Genomic DNA, 21,035 nt, shown 5'->3' on the forward strand with positions numbered 1-21,035 from the left:
CTACATGCCGCGAAGCGGCTGGGCCCGTGAGCCGTGGCCGCTGAGCCTGCGTGTCTGGAGCTTGTGCTCCATGACGGGAGAGGCCCCAACAGTGAGAGGCCCGCATACCGCAAAAAAAAAAAAAAAAAAAAAAAGGAGAATAGGGGCTTCCTTGGTGGCGCAGTGGTTAAGAAATCGCCTGACAATGCAGGGGACAAGTGTTCAAGCCCCGGTCCAGGAAGATCCCACATGCCGCAAAGCAACTAAGCCCATGAGCCACAACTACTAAGCCTGCGCTCTAGAGCCCACGAGCCACAACTATGAAGCCTTTGTGCCACAACTACTGAAGCCCGCAGGCCTAGAGCCTGTGCTCTGCAACAAGAGAAGGCACTGCAATGAGAAGCCCACACACCACAGTGAAGAGTAGCCCCTGCTCGCTGCAACTAGAGAAAGCCCGCGCGCAGCAAAGACCCAACGCAGCTATTAAAAAAAAAAAAAAAAAAAAGTTCTATTACAGTATGTAGAACTAATCACTTCTAAGGACATAAAATTACCAAGACATTGTTTCAGGCCTATGTTATTGATTACATGAAGTCATATTATTTTTTCCAGAACAATTAACCAGAAGGTAAACTCCATGAATGTAAGAACTTTTGTTCACTGCTATATATTCAAAATCTAGAACAGTACTCAATAAATACATGATGAGTGAAAAAAAGATAACATACCTTTTATAGAAAAGTTAACATTAAGCAATAATTTTAAGCACTGTTCCACAGAACCTAAGAACTAAGATGATAAACTGACATATCTAATTCCACTATCTAAAAAAGTTCCATGGTCTCAGAATTCAAAGTGGCAATTAAATGAATTAAAACATAAAATATTCCCTCTCACCATAATCTCTCTACCCCACTAGGCAAAACAAATAAACAGAAAAACTAAACAAATGACAAAATGAAATTCTCAGAAAAACAAAAATAATAGCTTTTTAGGAAGAGTTCTGTTTTGTAAAAACATGAGAAAAGGAACAAGAGCACATCATAAATCACATCATAAATAGCTATCTATTTTTATTTTAAATCTGAAAAATGGCAAGTTGGCAGATAAGCAAAAACCAGAAACTCTATTCAATTAGCTAATCATTTGATACTGCAATGGGGCACTTTAAATTACTGGAAAAACATTTATTCTAAAACATGCTGGAAATTCAGACTACAGACATCTGTGTTTGTCATTTGGAAGCCAATTATAAAAATGTTAACATATGCAGGCACGGAAATAGCTGCAAGATTTACTGGAAAGATATCATGTCCATATACACTTGTCTTTCAAAACTAATTCAGATCTCAAGCAAATGTCTTACCCGGACCAGAACACGAATAATTAAATAAAAATGGCTAATAATTTATTTCATAAACTCAATATTTATTTATAAATGATCATTCTCAATAAAACAAGGAATTTTTTTAATGCTGTAAAAAAAATGCCAAGTTTTTATAATGTCACTTCAATAAAAGTACTAACTGGAATCTGTTTTGTTTCTTGAGAGTTCATCAGGTGTTTATGTGCCAGGCACAAAGCTAGACATGAGTCGAAATACACTGTCTTAACAGTAGGATCTTTTAGTCTAGGCCAGCCGATTATTTCATTGAGTTGTGAGAAACAAGGTAAAAGTTAGTGTACAATTTTGTAAACTCAACAGTCCTATGTTATCTTTAAGGAGGTAGTACGAGAACTTCTCTTGTCCTGATTTTCTCAAAAAAGGCTTTCTGTAAGAGGTGTGGTTGCAGAGTTTTACAGCTGTGAAGGAAATAACTTGGCATATGACAGACAGTAGTGAGTAGTTCATTTATTTAAAAAATATTTATTGTGTTTATGGAATAAATTATCATGTGTTTGCCCTGTGCAGGGTAGGTAGTAATGAAACAGATACAAACCCTACTCCTCTGAATTGTAATCCAGGTAGGAAGAAAAAAATTAAACAAATATGGACAAATACAGAAATATATCATTTCAAGAGACAAAAAGTGCTTTGAAGAAAAAGTATAGGTACTAAAGAAAGTCTAAAACAGAAAGACTTAATTTGAATGGGAATGTAAGGGAGAAGTCATGAAATATTGAGAAAAGAATGTGGAAGCTGAGATTTGAAGACAAATATGAGTTACTTGCCCAAAAGTAGCAAAATAGAACAGGAACATCTGACTCCAAAGCCAGTATTCTTTCCATTACACCAATTTGCATTCCATGCATTCTGAGCTCTTTTCCTTCATTTGTCATTAAACTTAAAACCACTAACATTAAATCTAGAACAGGAAGTTTAAAGGCATGAACAAATGAAATCATCAAAACAAATACTTTTTTGACAACACTAGGGAAAAAACACACACACAACACACACATACACCAAGAAATTATAAAATATTTAAAAAATGTTATCTACTTTCTCTAGTCTTCAAAAGCAGCTGTAAGTAGCTATGTTTTTACTGTAGAAAATTTAAGAAATCCTAATTAATTCTAATTATGTAACTATTTGTACCTGTCCGTGCAGCCTTTACCTTTGTGATATTCCCTAATGAATGTTGAACAATGCTGTACAAGCTATTACAACAAAACTTCAGGGACCTAACTATGAAAACACAGAAGAATAACACAGTTGACCCAAACACAATTTGTATGTAGAGCTGAAGTAGGGCAACTGAAAACAAAGAAGACAAAAGCAACACTTTAAAGATGCTCTGAAGAATATTTTCCAACGATATGACAAAATACAAACTGTTGGAAAATAACAGTGCCAAATAGACCCGATGAAATCAGATATAGAAAAGACCACAGGACTTTACCTTATGGAGACAGCAGTCTTATTTATATCCTAAAACCTCATTCAATGCAGAATTTTTCTCAAAGTTTTGGAACACTTTCACGTCTAAGAAGAAAACGGATTCTGGAACTGAAAAAGTTACCTTAATTTTGCAAATTTTAACACATTTCATTGTCTGGCACATAGTAAGCCCAAATATTTTTTGAGTGAAAATAATGTTTCAAAAAGAATATGGATTACATATATTAGAGTACTGGACTGTTGTGTTTACAGAGACTCTAATAAACTAGCTATGTGACACTGGACAAGCCACTTAACCTCAAGAGAACTCAGTTTTTTCAACTGTACAATGAAGAGGAGGATTAGAAGGATCTCTTAAAACTTCTTTCAGTTTTACCATATGATCCAGCAAGTCCACTCTTAGGTGATATATCTGAAGAAAACAAAAACAGTAATTCAAAAAGATACATGCACCCCAATGTTCACAGTAGCATTATTTACAATAGCCAACATATGGAAGCAACCTAAGCGTCCATCAACAGATGAATGAATAAAGAAAATGTGGTATACATACAATGGAATATTACTCAGACATAAAAAAGAACAAACTTCTGCCATTTGTATCAACATGGATGGACCAGAAGGTTTTATGCTTACTGAAATAAGTCAGACAGAGAAAGACAAATACTGTATGTTTTCTCTTATATGTGGAATCTAAAAAACAGAACAAACAAATGAATATAACAAAACAGAAACAGACTCAGATATAGAGAACACACTAGTGGTTACCAGTGGGGCAAGAGGCAAGATATAGTGGTAGGGGATTAAGAGGTACAAACTACTATGTATAAAATATTATAAGTAAGGTACAAGGATATACTGTACAGCACAGGGAATATAGCCTATATTTTATAATAACTTTAAATGGAGTATAACCTATAAAAATATTAAATCTCTATGTTGTACACTTGAAAATAATATAATATTGTAGATCAACTATATGTCAATCAATAAATAAAATTTCTTCCAGCTTTTAATGCTTAAATTGGAAAAGTTTTTTTCAACTGTTTCTTTCCCTTTTTCTTCCCCATACTCTCACTTAATTATGTAGAAGAAAAACTAGAATTCTACATTATAAAAGTTCCTTTTTAACTGTTGCTTGAAAAAACAGTTCAATAAATAGTATCAATTATGAAATGATACCAAATGAAAAAACATACAGAATACAAAGTGGAATGATTATAGTATAGTGTTTAGAACAAATCAGTTCTAAGTATATAAAATTATCAAAATACTGTTTTAGGCTCATGTTACTATAAGAAGTATATGAAGTCAAATTATTATTGTAGAACAAATAACTAGAAGAGATGCTCCAGGAGGGCAGGGATTTTTAATCAAAATCAAAGCCTATTTAATACTCTTAAGTCTCGAATAGTGCCTGCATATAGGTTCTCAATAAAAATTTGCTGAGTGAAAAAAAGATAATTTTTTTTTTTTTTTTACAGAAAACAGGAACCATAAGCAATAGTTTTAGGCTTATTCCTCAGAACTTCAGAATACCTGTATAGTTTCTAAAAAAAAACCTAAAATGATAAATCAGGTCCATGGTTACATTACTATACAACCATACTATGTAATATTATGTACCTGTCAAAGATAATGTTTTCAAAAAAAATTTCATGTGGGAAAATGCTCTCAACATAAAGCTGGGGGAGAAAAGAGACCAAAACTGCATGCAGAGTATGATTCAAGCTAAGTTTAAAAATATACATAGAAACAAAGAATGAACAAACTGTTAATAGTGATTACTTGTAGGTTATGAGAGTATGGGTAATTGTTTTCTTTTCTGAGAGATTTTCACTGCCTCCCTCCCTCCCCCAAAGATCTGTAAAGAATATTCACTAATAAAACTATGGGCCCATATGTTAATATCACTATTTTTAAAAGGATATAATACAACTACACATCTACCAAAAATCTCATCCCAAAAGACAGAAATAAGGCAGAAGTCCCAGGAATTTTGCTGTCTTGGGGCCTGGCCTCTTTCATCAGCCTCTCCAGACACCCTCTCCAGACATCCCATAAGCATAACTGCTAACAGTGGCAGATTATTACACCTCACTGTTCAGATGCCACCAACTTCTGTTTCATTTCACTGTCACCTCATTTACTGCTAACACTGAACGGTGAGAACAATGGCACTTTGCCCCAACCTTATCTAGTTTCTGCATAGTATAAAGCTTAATCTCATCAAAAATAAACAAATAAATAGCAGTTCATGTAAAGGAGAATCCTAAAACAAGGTATATCTGTAACAGATGCTATCACCCTCAGCAGCAAAAATACATGCCAGCTTATTATCTGAGGTTTGTTCACTTATAAGCCACAGATAATAGAATATTATTCTCATATGCATTTTTTTTTGCAGGAAATATCGACTTAAAAAATAAAAGAACTGCTATATCTGGTCACTTCAATGGCCCATCTTGTCAGATATCCAGTGCCCATCAACAGCTCCAATGATCTGTCAGAGATCATTTGTGATGAAACTGGGTGTATAATAAAGACATAAATATCAGTTGGCTTTGGTTTTGCTTCCTCTTCCTATCTCATTCCACAACACAACACACTCACTACTCCCCGAGGACTGAGGGACCATGGGATTATGATCTCTGCACACCGCTAGGCCTTGGGCATATGCATCGGAAAATGGGCAAAAGTTAACACAGCACCAGTGTTTGTAACAGAAAAACTGGAAACAACCCAAATGCTCATTTATATGAGAATGCTAAATGAGGTAAATTCCTATAATGGAATTGTATGCAGGTGTGAACATCTTTACATAATACTGAACAAAAAGAAAATCATTAAATACTGCTTATAATATGATACCATTAAGTTCAAAAACAGCAAAACTAATATATTATGTAAACATATGTGGTACAGAAAAGCAAGGCACTGATAAAGAAAATTCAGAATTGTAGTTACCTTAGGTAGAGAGGGGGTGGGATTAGATTGGGAAAGGTTTCAAATGTATTTGAATGTGTGTATTTCTTAAACTGGGTGACAGGCATAGAAGTCATTTTTTAAAAATAATTTTTCTTATCTATATAATTTATATGTATTCTTTTGCAGGTGAAACATATTTAAGTATTTTTAAAGTATGTATTTAGAACTTCCTGCTGAGGAAACTGGCCAGTGCTCATAGCTCCTACCATACAGGACACCCCAGCTGCTCCTCTCAGTCTAGTCTGATGAGAAAAGAGGCAGTTGATTAGATTCTTCTCTTGGAATTAGGGAACAAAGAGTTAGAAAAGATATCCAGAAAGTAACAGAGGGGAGATGAATCTTATTGAAGGATTTGAAAATCAGTGCATGATGCAATAATCATATAAATATCCCTAAACTCACCCATAAAGTACATTTATGTTATCAACCTACTAGTCATGTTGCAGACTAAAATACTTTTTGTGTATTCAGCACAGCCAGTTTTCCTTCTGACGAAATCATCCTTACTTCTTTAGTTGCACACCAAGTAAAGTAGCTGGCATATAAGAGTTCATGATGTATAATCACCTAGTTTTGCAGAATCACACAAATTAGCTATGTCAGTGGGTCCCAAACTTTACTGCACATTGAGGATCTTTAAAATGTAGTGAGTCATGGACTTCCCTGGTGGCGCAGTGGTTGAGAGTCCGCCCGCTGATGCAGGGGACATGGGTTCGTGCCCCGGTCCGGGAAGGTCCCACATGCCGCGGAGTGGCTGGGCCCGTGAGCCATGGCCGCTGAGCCTGAGCATCCGGAGCCTGTGCTCCGCAACGGGAGAGGCCACAACAGTGAGAGGCCCGCGTACCACAAAAAAAAAAAAAAAAGTGAGTCCTGGATCACACCTTAGACTTTCTGATTTGGGGTTGGAGTGTGACTTAGGCTTTGAAATTGTTTAAAGCTTTCCAGAGGCTTCTAATGTGCAGCAAAGTTTGGGAACCACTAAGCTAGATGCTTACTCTATGAATTGATTTGCTTGCACTATTTAAATAATTTTTCTCTCCCCCTTCTTTTTTTTTTTTAAGCGTCTACAGTGGGAAACAATTCCATTGAATAGAACAAATTTGGGGATTCATCCTTAATTTTTGGTCATGTGCAAACTGATGTACAAGCAAAAGAAGCTGATCTGCAAAGAGAGGAGCATCAGATATTGTGAAAGTGAAATAAGGGATGATAGAGAGAATGGCATTGGTTCCAAATGCCTGTTCTGTTTCCCATGAGGCCCAACTATACTTCTCTTAGCTTCCTTTGAAATCTCTCTATCTTTACTATAACGCTCTTTTTCTCTCCTTCACTTAACTAATCAGTTTTTTGGGAACAAAGTGCCCTGCTAGAAGTAGGGTGCTTCCATTTAGCTATTTGAATCACTCAATATTTTATATTAAAAAAAAAACAACAACTCATGTTTTCACTGCTTCATCTGTATAGCAATAACATATACCTGCCACCTGGTGGCAGCATACCTACCTGAATATGGGATATCTTTTTTGGAAAACAGTAATCCTTTTCAAAGGTTAAACATGTCAAATATACATTCTTTGACAGTTTTTGGCTATTTTTCGGATAAAATCCATACTGTCTCAACTAACACATATGGCTCCTCATTATCTGATCCCAGCCTATTTCCCCAATCTAGTTTTCCAGCATGAGAATAATGATGATGATGGCTAATACTTCTTGAAAAGTTTTTTAATCTGACAATCTTCTAAGAGCTTTATATGTATTAGCTGAATCCTCACAACAACCCCAAGGCAGGTACTATTATTTTTCTCATTTTCCAGATGGGAAACAGAAGTACTGAGAAGTTTAAGCAACTTGCCTAAAGTCACAAAGCTAATAAACTGCAGAGCCAGAATTTGATCCCAGACTGTCTCGTCTAGTCCAAGCTCATAACCACTACTATTATACTGCTTTTCACAAAAAAATCTTTGAAAAAGTAGGTAGCATTCACCACCCTTTCCTGATTCACATTCATTCTCCATCCCACAGTAATCTGAATTCTTTGCTTCCCTTTCTCACCAACTGTTGCTAAAGCTCAAGGTCACTTTTCAAGTCTCCATCATACTTGATTTCTCATTTTTGACAAGTGGCCACTCCTTAGTTGAAACTCTTCCCTTAGTCTCACAGACATCATCATCTCCTAGCTTTGTAAATAGTTTGTATCCAATATTCTTTGCAGATACTTCTCCACCTGTTTTTTAAACATGGGTGTTTCCACAGAATTCAACTCTCAGTATCCCACTTAGTCGTCATCTTGAGTGAACTCCCTACTCCCAGAATGTCAGCCAGTATCTTTAAACCAAATATTTCTCTAGCATGGCCTTCTAAAGGAACAGACTCATATTCAGTTTTACACTGGGCCACTCTTCTAGGATATCCTCTGACTCAATGTATCCAAAACAAAAGTCATCTTCATCTTACTAAAATATTTGTTACCCTCCAAAAATGCCCACATTTCCTATCTCAGAGACCCATTTCACTCAAATCCTCTTTTCCCCCAAATTTGTCCATGTTCCCCTATCTCAGAGACCAGCACCTACATACCTTAAGTTGCTCAAGTCAGAAAACTAGAGTCTTCTCTTATCTTAGTCTGTTTGGGCTGCTATAACAAAATATCATAGACTGGGTGGCATATAAACATCAGAAATCTATTTCTCACAGTTCTGGAGGCTGTAAGTCCAAGATTAGGGAACCAGCAGATCTGGTGCCTGGTGAGAGCCCACTTTCTAGTTCACAGATGGCCATCGTTTTGCTATAGCCTCACATGGTGAAGGGGGCAAGGAATCTCTCTTTTGTAAGAGCAGTAATCCCATTTATGAGGGCTCTGCCCTCATGACTTAGTCATTTCCCAAAGGTGCCACCTCCTAATACAATCACCTTGGGTGGTACGATCGCTACGTATGATTTCTAGGGGGAAATGAACATTCAGATCATAGCATCTCTCTTACCCTTTACAACAATTATCAAGGCCTCTCAATCTTACCTCCTAAACAGTGATCAAGGATCACTGTTTAGCCAGTGCAGGGCTGAAGTTAAGAACACAATCTCTTGGGTCAGAGTGGGTTTGAATCCTTGTTCTGCCACCATGACTTTGTGCAAATTACTTAACCTCTCTAGTTTTCCCACCTATGAAATAGGGATAGAAACAGTATCCACAGCTGTTAGAATAGTTATAAGGATTAAATAAGAAAATGAATGTAAAACGCTTAGCATAATGCCTAGCATTAGAAAGTGCTCAAAAATCGGTAGCTACTATCATCACAAATTCATACTCTTCTATCTTCCACTGTCAACCTTCCCACTGTCCAAGTGAAAGACAACGAGGTAGAAACAGAAGTGGGGATAAATCAAGAAATATTTAGAAGGTAAAATCGGTAGAATGTGGTGATTGGTTGGCTCTGAAAGGTAAAGGAGAGTAACTCCCGGAAACCAAATAGAAGGTGAGATAATGTGGGCCTATTGGGTTGTGGTGTTAGAATGGGAAGAAAAAGGCTAAGTAGAAGACAAATTTTGAATAAAAAACAATTAATGGGATTGGGTTATGAGTACACAGGATACAGGAAGATAATTGCAGAATAATTCAAAGGGTTTTAGTTTTCAACTGAGATGCTTTCTCAATAGGTATAAACTACTGAGCCTCAAAAATATGATGGCACATAAGATAGAAAACAAGAACATTAAAATTTTATTTATTTATTTATTTTTGGCTGCATTGGGTCTTCTTTGCTGCGCGTGGGCTTTCTCTAGTTGTGGTGAGCCGGAGCTACTCTTCCTTGCGGTGCCCGGGCTTCTCACTGCAGTGGCTTCTCTTGTTGCGGAGCATGGGCTCTAGGCGTGCAGGCTTCAGTAGCTGCAGCACGCTGGCTCAGTAGGTGCAGCACGTGGGCCCTGGAGCATGCGAGTTTCAGTAGTTGTAGCATGTGGGCTCAGTAGTTGTGGTGCGTGGGCTCTAGGGCACACAGGCTTCAGTAGTAATGGCACACGGGCTCAGTAGTTGTGGCTCACGGGCTCTAGAGCACAGGCTCAGTAGTTGTGGCACACAGGCTTAGTTGCTCTGTGGCACGTGGGATCTTCCCGGACCAGGGATCGAACCCGTGTCCCCTGCATTGGCAGGCAGATTCTTAACCACTGCGCCACTGGGGAAGTCCCAAACATTAAAAATTTTAAATCCAAATCACAGAGGGAAAAAAAGACTATATAGACTCCTGTCATAAGACTAAAACACCAATGCCTATTAAAATTACTTATACTGCATTTCACCCTTTTAATTAAAAAATATATATATATTCTTCTCACCTAAAAAAAAAAATCCCAAATTACTATCTTCTCTTTTTCTCAAACTTTACTAAAAATTGCTATTGTTTAAAATGGAAAAGTGAGAGTTCTCTTGTTAAAGGGAGTAGAAATGCTCAGACATATATTTTCATTAGAAGAGGAATTTATACAAATTAAAAATTAAATATCAGTTTGGCAAATGTAGATGGTTGTACATTAAAATAGTCCCAATATTTTAAGTTATCTTTGAAAAGTTTCTATAACTTTCAGCCAAAACCTATTATTTCATATATAAACTCCCAGCAAATATTTGCTAATGCAGGTTTTACACATTTTCTAATACTTTGCCCTTTACAGCATCTACTTATTTATTTGACTTTAGAAATCAACTTATACATACACAGTCAACAGACCATAAGTGGTGTAGTAATTAACTCAGATCACTGCCCCATGCCCATCGCAAATCCCTGCATCTCTTTCCCCTGCATCCTCTTACACACTTTCATACATTAAACTTGCTTTTTCATAAATCTGAAGAATATTTTTAGTTATAACTGGTCCCTGTTCCTATCTTCCCTGGGGAAACAATAAGGCAGTATCAACTTGAAAAAGTGAGACCCTTGAGGAATAAATACAGTCTAATCAGAGTCCACAATGAATGAGCCCTAGCAAACAAGGAATTTTGTTTACTAATTTTGTGTGTTCAGTATCAAGAAAAAGAAGGAAAGAGATTCTAGACTTTACACCCTGTTAGTTTTTCATAGCTCTGTAACCAGAGAACCTATTCAATTAATACAATTTATAAATTCAAATCTTTATAGATTAGGATTTTGAATAGTTTAGTATAGTTCTTACTAGTGAAAATTAATAATTTGGGGGGCTTTGAGAAATGACCTCTTACAAGAAAAGAAGTAAATTTGGGGGCTTTAAGAAATGATTTCTTGAAAGGAGAAAAAAGTTAGACTTACAGAGAAACTTTTAGACCACATAAGAATCTCAGTGAACAGCAAACCACAGTAAGAATCATAACCCTGATGGCAACTGAAAACAAACACCACACTGTTCATGAAACAAAGAGAATGAAGGAATTTTTCATGGTACAAAAGAATCTATAGATTTAAATAAATAACTTAGGCAAAACCACTTCTGGAACAATTCTGTTTTTAACAGCATTAAATCCACATGCAAATCGACCACAGCTTTATGCAGTGTACCTAGATGAGCATTAAGTATCCTAAGTTATATTTTGGTGACCATGACCACAAAAACTCTAGAAGTAAAAGGGGAGTCAACATGACAAGAAAAGTATGTTACACCAGTAAAATATCTGTACAGATCTATTGTGTTCACATATGAAAATGGCAGGTCTTTTTGTTACTAAAGAAGATTAGGGTTTTTTTCCCATAGTGAAAATGGATTGGTAATGGTCAAGCAAAAAACCCAATAGGTGCCTCTGGAACCAGCTGCATGCACTTGTAAAACAACTGGCTATGGAATGAAATGACTCACTGGCCCACACAGAATTCAAACTTTAGCATTATGCTCTAATCAAACTACCAGGAACTTATGCAAAGGAAGGAACAGTTTAAATTTTGGCATAGCCCAGAAGGCCTAAAAAAAAGATGGAAGATGATCCTATGGAGACGTGTATCTCTCTCTACCTCTCTCCATCACCTGTCTGACTGCATGTTTCTCCCTCTCTCTCCCTCTCAGTATATAAATATATATGTAAGATAAATATAATAAGTAATAATCAGTAATATTATGTAAAAGAAGTTGGTAACAACAGAATTAAAAAATGGGCAAAGGACTTGAATAGACATTTCTCCAAAGACAGACAAATGGCCAATAAGCACATGTAAAGATGTTCAACATCCTTAGTCATTAGGAAATTAAAGCGCAAAAGCAAAATGAGATACCACTTCCCACCCACTAGAATAGCTATAATTTTAAAAAAATAGAGGAGCTTCACTGCTGGCACAGTGGTTAAGAATCTGCCTGCCAATGCAGAGGACACGGGTTGGAGCCTGGGTCCGGGAAGATCCCACATGTCACGGAGCAACTAAGCCTGTGCGCCACCACTACTGAGCCTGCACTCTAGAGCTCGCGAGCCACAACTACTGAGCCCACATGCCACAACTACTGAAGCCCACGCAACTAGAGCCTGTGCTCTGCAACAAGAAGCCACCGCAATGAGATGCCCGTGCACCGCAATGAAGAGTAGCCCCCGCACCGCAATGAAGAGTAGCCCCCGCTTGCTCCAACTAGAGAAAGCCCGCGCGCAGCAACGAAGACACAACACGGCCAAAAATAAAAATAAAACAAATATACTTAAAAAAATGGAAAACAATAAGTGTTGGTGAGGATATGGAGAAATTAGAACCCTCATACACTGCTGGTGGGAATAGATACAGGCACTATGGAAAAAGTTTGGTGGTTCCTCAAAAAACATAGAATTACCATATGATCCAGAAATTCTACTCCTAGATATAGACCCAAGGGAAATGAAAACTGGTACTCAAATACTACATATGAATCTTCAAAGCAGCACTATTCACAAAAGCCATAAGGTAGAAACAACTCAAATGCCCATCAATGAATAAATAAACAAAATGTGGTATATACATACAACAAAATATTATTCAGCCATAAAAGGAAATGAAGAACTGATGCATACTATAACACTGATGAACCTTAAAAACATTATACTAAGTGAAAAAAAAAACAGACATTAAGGGTCAAACAGTATATGATTACATTTATATGAAATATGTAGAATAGGTAAACCGATAGAAAGCAGATTGGTGGTTGCTAGAGGCTGGGGGAAGTAGGGAATGAAGAGTATCTTCTTAATGGATACAGGGCTTTACTCTGGGATGATAAAAAAACGGGAGAGGAAACTCCTCTCCCGTTGCGGAGCACAGGCTCCGCACAGGCTTTACTCTGGGATGATAAAAATGTTTCAGAACTAGATAGAAGTGGTTGTACAACGCTGAACTGTTATGCCTCTGAATTGTTTTAAGATGGTTAATTTTTATGTGACTTCCACCTCAAGTAAAAATTAAAAAATCATAGATTCTTTATATCTAGCACCAGAAGAACTCAAAAAGCTCTCAACCATCACCGCATTTATTCTTCAAAACACCTGCTAAGAGTCATGGACTGTGACAGGATTATTCCCACAGACAATAAGGCACAGACTTCATGATAATTTAAATAAGTGCTTGCCAAGTAAAAGTCCATAGCTGCAGTTGTAGGCGTTCAAAACTGTTAGTTGAACAAATAAGCCAGTAAATGTCTCCAAAGACCTAGTGCCCGTTCTTGTACGACAAATAGCATATACACATAGAATAGATGTCATGCCCCAGATGTAAAACAACCTTTATAAGTTTATAAAGAAACTTTAAAAAATTCTGAAGCTTTCCAAATTAAACTTTTTAAAGAGATGCTAACTAAGGCAATAAGATGTCCAATTTCAATGGAAATGAATTGAGAAATAAATATAAATAATGTTCCTTACCATTTAATGTTTAACAATTTACCATGAGAACCTTTTTTAGCTTCCATATTAGAAGAAATTCACTTACATTTCAATAATCAGTAGCCTATAACAGATAAACATTTTACGGTCACAGTTTAGTTCTTACGACAAACTTTTTTATATATAAAAATAAGAGGTGTTTTGTTTGAAAATAATTTTTGCCCCAATCTTGTCATATTCCAGTCACTTGGATATGTCCTATCTTTTTCACTTCCTCTTTTCCATGTGCTCATTCGACTTTCAGTTTCACTGACAGGACACCACAGACCTCCTTGCCAAACCTCTCTTCATTGGATCTTATTTTTTTTTTTTTTTAACATCTTTATTGGAGTATAATTGCTTTACAATGGTGTGTTAGTTTCTGCTTTAGAACAAAGTGAATCAGTTATACATATACGTATGTTCCCATATCTCTTCCCTCTTGCGTCTCCCTCCCTCCCACCCTCCCTAACCCACCCCTCTAGGTGGTCACAAAGCACCGAGCTGATCTCCCTGTGCTATGCAGCTGCTTCCCACTAGCTATCTTACATTTGGTAGTGTATTTATGTCCATGCCACTCTCTCGCTTTGTCACAGCTTACCCTCCCCCTCCCCATATCCTCAAGTCCATTCTCTAGTAGGTCTGTGTCTTTATTCCTGTCTTACTCCTAGGTTCTTCATGACATTTATTTTTTCTTAACTTCCACATATATGTGTTAGCATATGGTATTTGTCCTTCTCTTTCTGACTTACTTCACTCTGTATGACAGACTCTAGGTCTAACCACCTCATCACAAATAGCTCAATTTCGTTTCTTTTTATGGCTGAGTAATATTCCATTGTATATATGTGCCACATCTTCTTCATCCATTCATCCAATGATGGACACTTAGGTTGTTTCTGTCTCCGGGCTATTGTAAATAGAGCTGCAATGAACATTTTGGTACATGACTCTTTTTGAATTATGGTTTTCTCAGGGTATATGCCCAGTAGTGGGATTGCTGGGTCATATGGTACTTCTATTTGTAGTTTTTTAAGGAAACTCCATACTGTTCTCCATAGTGGCTGTACCAATTCACATTCCTACCAGCAGTGCAAGAGTATTCCCTTTTCTCCACACCCTCTCCAGCATTTATTGTTTCTAGATTTTTTGATGATGGCCATTCTGACTGGTATGAGATAATATCTCATTGTAGTTTTGATTTGCATTTCTCTAATGATTAATGATGTTGAGCATTCTTTCATGTGTTTGTTGGCAGTCTGTATATCTTCTTTGGAGAAATGTCTATTTAGGTCTTCTGCCCATTTTTGGATTGGATTGTTTGTTTTTTTGTTATTGAGCTGCATGAGCTGCTTATAAATTTTGGAGATTAATCCTTTGTCAGTTGCTTCATTTGCACTGGATCTTAAGGATCTTTTTTACCCAACCACTTCTCTATCCCTGTTCCTGCCACTTCTTGGAATGGCCTTAAAAACCTTTCTTCAATATATACTTCAAGAAACCTGTTCTGCCCATTCTTTCCTCCATATTCTCTCTTAAAGCTCATAATCTAAATATCATGTTTTGCTTTGTTTTTTTCCCAACAAAGCCTAAAGTTCATTAATTAGTTTTTAAGTCACAGACAATGCACCACTGTTGCAATAAATGTTGAAGGTATCAAACTCCTGTATCTATTTTGAAAGCTAAGCAAGCTATGTCACATATAAGAATTAAAATCTAGAAAGTTTAAAAGAAACAAGGAGGGAGAGCAACTTTCTTAGTGGTGGAGCACTGTGTCTGAAATATGCAAAGAACAATTGTACACCATAACTAACTTTGTCTACCTGAGTGGAAAAAGTAATTGAAAAGTCCTGTTATCAATAACCTAATATAAAGGTTGCACAGAGCACCGTCCTTTTTTGCATACAATTGGCACTACTTTCCAAACTGAAAATGCTCATTAAACAAATAAAAATCATATGATTAGTATTTACTGAATGCAATAGGCAAAAAATTTTAATAATTATTCAACAAATAATGCCAATTATATAAAATGCTGAATAGTTGATTAAAAACTTTGGTTTTACTGAATTCTACTACATTAGTAGAATGTTAAAAAGTATACCTAAGGTGAATTTGCAGAAGTAATTTTATACTAAATACATAACTGTCCTCTAATTTTGTTAGCTAATATTACAATACTTTCTTTACATAATATTGTAAATAATTTTACTTGGGAAAAAATGAAGTCATTTAAAGTGAAGTTAGAATAGTTTGGATCAACACAAGGACAGCCTATGTAGTACCGTCCCTGTCAGCACCTTGCAGGGGTGTTAGCCCAGCTCTGAAATTTTTTTTTTTTTTTTGCCGTACGCGGGCCTCTCACTGTTGTGGCCTCTCCCGTTGCGGAGCACAGGCTCCGGACATGCAGGCTCAGCGGCCATGGCTCACAGGCCCAGCCGCTCCGCGGCATGTGGGATCTTCCCGGACCGGGGCACGAACCTGCATCGGCAGGCGGACTCTCAACCACTATGCCACCAGGGAAGCCCAGCTCTGAAAATATTTACTTAATGCAGTAATGTCTCACATCTCCACGGGTCAGGCTTCTTACTACATCAACACTGAGGAAGTAGCTGAGGACCCAACAGCAAACGAAAAAACCAACAGGTAGCAGAAGAACTAAACTGTCATAAAGCCCATTCACCAGGCTCCATCAATGCTTGGTTATTACAAACCACTGTATCAAGCTCAGTTACTGGGTTCTCTAGTCACAGCAAATCTAAAACAGCAAGTTAGGGGAGGAGGCACAGGAGATGGAGCAAGGAAGGAAGTTTTCCAATGAACAGCTTACCAAAAACCAAGTAAAAAATTTACAAGTTGTGGTTTGTAAAACTAGACTATCAAATACAATATTTAAGTCCAATGAACAAACAAGACATTTAGAGAACCAAGTGTCTGAATAAGTTTTAGAAATGATGATTTTAAGAGATTTCTAATGCCAGCAATAAGATACTTCCAATTAAGAGAATTCTGGAATACTGTTATTAACTTACAACATGCTAGTAAAGTAGCACCCATTAACAATTCATAGTCATTCTGCTCATTAATTCACTAAGCAAATATTTACTGAGTACTCACTATCTGATAGATATTATGCTAGACTGCATTAACATCAGTATCAAGAGCTTTCTTTGTAAAACAGTCTTAAAAACGAGGTAGCAACATTTAACACATTTTACCAAATGAAAAAATTCGCCCAATATCCTACTATACCATCTCTCTCATTCCACTTATTACCCAGTGTCTGTCCGTCCCACTAAACTTTGAGCAACATGAAAGCAGAGACTATCACCACCTCTGTTATCTCTGGCTCTTGGTATAAAACAGCAGTTCGATACAGGTTTGCTGAACGACCTTACACTTACAATCCAAAGTTTTTAAGTCCTAATCTAAAAGCACACATTTATACAAATGAAGTAATGTCTACACTATTTTTGATGATACTGTTTTCACTCTATTTTCCATGTTCCTATCAGTCTTCATAACCTTAACAGCTGAATAATATTCCATCACACTAATATAGTTTAGAAAACAATTCTCCTAATATTGTCTTTGAAGTTTGTTCCTGTGTTTTTATATTGTGTCGTCAATGCTCCAACAAATGTATCTTGCCTTACATGTCTCACACATTTATTTCTGACTGGAAAAATTGGGATCTAGTCTAGAAGATAATCTTCTACAATAAAAGTGAATGTTAAAAGGAGATTTTTATCCCATAGGCAGAATTTTGAAAGACAAAAAACACACATACACACAAAGAAACTAGAATTCTTTTTTGCCAAATCAAAGCAATTTAAATAAATCCTCTATTATGAAATCTGTTGTCCAAAGTAAACTATGTTTTTTGGACTGCTTCACATATACTTAGGAAGGATACTTCTGGAGACAGTAAAAATTCTCAGGTAACAAACAGACAAACAAAATGTCTAATTAGAACAGAACTTCGATGCTTTTGGAAGGGGGTACACACTTTACCTCCACTGTCTTGGATTCACAGATCACACTCAGACCCTCAGACTGCAGAAATGTAAGCAACTTTGGGCTTCTAAAGATGCCTCGATACCCTTTTCCTTCCATGTATAGATCCTAAAGTAATAATCTACCCGATAACATACAAGCACTTACACTTTGACCTTAGATAATATGAAGCTAGTTCATATGTTTATATTAATTTAAGAAACTTGTGCTAAGCATCTACCACTGTATCTCTGCAGTATGGCCCTTCAGTGATTACTGAAATCACAGACCCAGTCTCGTTTATTTATTTGGAGGAAGGAGAAGGTGAGGAAGAGAGAAGAAACAGTTAACTATATTATAATTTAATTGAGGTGCAAGTATGGTTACTAACACTGATCTCTAATAAGCCAAAATATAGTCTAAAAACGGTAATTTCATTATCGGGAGGAAGGGAGCCTTTGAGGCCAGACAAAAAATATGTTCAAACATGTAATTTTTTAAAGAAATATTCTATTTAATTTATATTTTGTCTGTTAAATTTTTCATGAAACCCAGTGAATAATACCTTTTGCATTGTTTGCTTTACAGGTTTTTTCATACACACATTGGGACTCAACAAGATATATAAAACAATTCAATTGTTTAAAGCAGGAATTCTATAGGTGTTGCTTAGAATATGGAACCTTGCGTTCCCAGGAGTTCCATTCACATACTGCATTAACATTCCACACAATACAAAGCGCATGCCATGACAAAGACCTCCAAACACAAACATACAAAGCCATGCTTCTAAAAACGGCCCTAAAGCGAAGTTCACAGCTGGCACTTGTGGCACTCTCAAGCCACGGCTGAGGCAGCTGTCACAGGCCAATCACACACCCAAGAGTGCCAGCGTGCCACCTAAGAAAGCCAAGCTGATGATGAGCGTACAAATCCCCTACCGAATAAAGAAAGGCCCCAAATCCCCACCCTGAAAAGCACAATGCCTGCACAACCCAGAAAACTCCCTAAAAAAGCGAAACGCTGTAGATTTAAAAGCAATAAATATCAGCTTATGGCAATACAGTAAAAGAGAGATTTTTAATATTTGGGCATTCACGAGAAAGGAGCCACAGCACCCAATCATCACGGAAGTATCCGTTAGGTAGTTTATCACCAGGTTTTTTCAGTTAGAAAAGGGAGAGAAGGCGAGGGGAAAACGCAGACCCTGCAGCACCTCCCTCCCCAGGCGACGCACCAGAGCTGCTAAGATCTCCGCTTCCCAGGCCCCCTCCCCAACCCTTCCCAGCCACCGCCTCCCAGCGCAGGCCGGGCGGCCTCCAGCTCTCTTACCTTGGCTTTGCCAGCCTCCAGCTTCTTCTGTCTCTCTTCGTCCTCCATAGCGTCTGCGGGGAAGGCTGGGGGAAGACAGGCAGGGGGTCGGGACAGAAAGGAAAGGTCGGTTCACATGGGGATGCGACCGCAAGCTCCGTGGCCCTAGGAGCAGGGCTGGGCCAGGCGCTCCCCCCCGCTCGAGTGGAACCAGTCTCGGCGCTCACTGGCTGACCGTCTTCGGCCGCACGGGTAGCGTCGTCACCGCCGCCGCCATCTTCGTCTCCACGTAAACACACGGCGGGACGGGAGGGAGGGGGACGTTGTCCGCGCAGCCGCCGCGAGCCCGGCAGCTCAGGGCAGGTGCGCCAGCGGTCCCGCCCCACCCCGCCCCGCCCTCGCCAACCACGCGCGCCGCCGCGGGGGCTGCCCCAACCCGGCCTCAGACGTCTGCGCCCACAGGCGAGAATCCGGTGGGAGAGAGCCCTCTTCCCCGGGGACTAACGCCACTCCCCAGGTGGCGGCCTGGCTGAGGAGGTGGGAGAGAGGGGGTGCGCCAGGGGCGCCGGTCGGACCCCCACCACCGTACAAGGGACTCTGGTCGCTTTTAAAACATGGAGATGTTTAAAATTTCAAGGGAAAAAAGAAAACACAGGTCCCTAAAGGTGAAATTGGTGAACAATGAAAAACCCCAAAGGAAAAGATGGGGGGCGGGGAGGGGACCTATTGGACGACTGCTCAACCCGGAGGATTGGGAGAGCAGCCAGTAGCCCTCACTCCTTCCATAGCAGAAAGCTCCTCCCTTTTCCTCCCACGGGGCTGCCCAGTCTCCGGTTCATCTTCAAGGCCCACCTCACGCGCCGTCCGGGACAACTTTTCTGATCTCTTTGTTACCTCCAGCCTAACAATCCTCTCCCACCCCTCCTCAGAGCTTCCCCTTAACTATGGTGTTCTGAAAGGAGCCTAGGCTTTGGAACCTGGGTTGAAGACGAAGCCAATATAGACAGTCTAGCTTAAATGATCTTGAACAAGTTACCTATCCTCCTGTAGCTTACCTGGAAGTTTTGGAAGGCTTGTTAATATATGTGAGTTAACATGTGACTGCCCCTGGCATATTAAAACATCCTTAATGTCAGTTTTCTTTCTCCTTGTATTTCCCTTATGTACTCTGCATGATATTTTAATAATTTGTGGCCATTCTTAATTCACCTCATACTCCTGCCTCCTTAATGGCAAACACTGTCTCGCTCATCTTGGCATTACTAAAAAGACCAGCGTAATGCTTTGCACACAATAAACACTTGTTGGATTGAACTGAGGCATTTTAATAAATTTAGCATGACTTTCTTTTCTTTATTTTCATCTGTTCCCTCATCACTTCCTTCTTCTTCCCCATCATCATACTCTCAAATTCATTCCTGGTATGAACTAACTACGCTTTTTGATTTCTCAGGTTGATCATGTTTCTCCTTTGTTTTGGGTTAAGTTAGACTGAAACACTAGCAGGTGTGAACTGAAATAAGCTATCAGTTAAATCACAGAAGTGGTGTTAAGTGAAAATTGGGCTTAAAAAAAGAAAAAGGAAAAAACCTAAAGATCTTAAGTCTACCACAAACTGAAGACTAGTTTTAAATAGTCCGGATTTAGAAATTCCTAGATTTAAAAGATTTTTTTGTTCTCAAACTTCGTAATGCATACATAATTGTGGCAGCTTGTAACACCCAAGTATATAGTCCTATTTTCCTAACCTGAATTGAGAAGTGGATGAGATTAAACATTTTATCATGGGAATAAAAGAATTGAGACAATAAAAGAAGCTTGTCATCTACCAAACTAAGAATAAAACTAGGACTGGGGGTTCCCCTGGTGGCGCAGTGGTTGAGAGTCCACCTGACGATGCAGGGGACACGGGTTCGTGCCCCGGTCCGGGAGGATCCCACATGCCGCGGAGCGGCTGGGCCCGTGAGCCATGGCCGCTGAGCTTGCGCGTCCGTTACCTGTGCTCCGCAACGGGAGGGACCACAGCAGAGAGAGGCCCGCGTACCGCAAAAAAAAAAAAAAAAAAAAAAACTAGGACTGGAACCAAGT

At 38.4% G+C, this 21,035-nt stretch overlaps 1 protein-coding gene across 7 annotated transcripts in view; it reads right to left on the minus strand.

Moving 5' to 3' along the window:
- AKAP9 (A-kinase anchoring protein 9) overlaps nucleotides 1-19,223 on the minus strand; it is a 147,312-nt gene extending 128,089 nt beyond the window's left edge. For all 7 annotated transcript variants that reach the window (XM_060020544.1, XM_060020548.1, XM_060020545.1 and 4 more), the window contains exon 1: nucleotides 18,969-19,223. In XM_060020544.1, coding sequence (XP_059876527.1) covers nucleotides 18,969-19,016 — 48 coding nt within the window. In that variant the 5' untranslated portion in view covers nucleotides 19,017-19,223. The remainder of the gene's footprint in view (nucleotides 1-18,968) is intronic.
- Between the last annotated feature and the right edge of the window lie 1,812 nt (nucleotides 19,224-21,035).

Source organism: Delphinus delphis, chromosome 9, assembly GCF_949987515.2.
Source record: "Delphinus delphis chromosome 9, mDelDel1.2, whole genome shotgun sequence".
NCBI classification, from domain to species: Eukaryota; Metazoa; Chordata; class Mammalia; order Artiodactyla; family Delphinidae; genus Delphinus; species Delphinus delphis.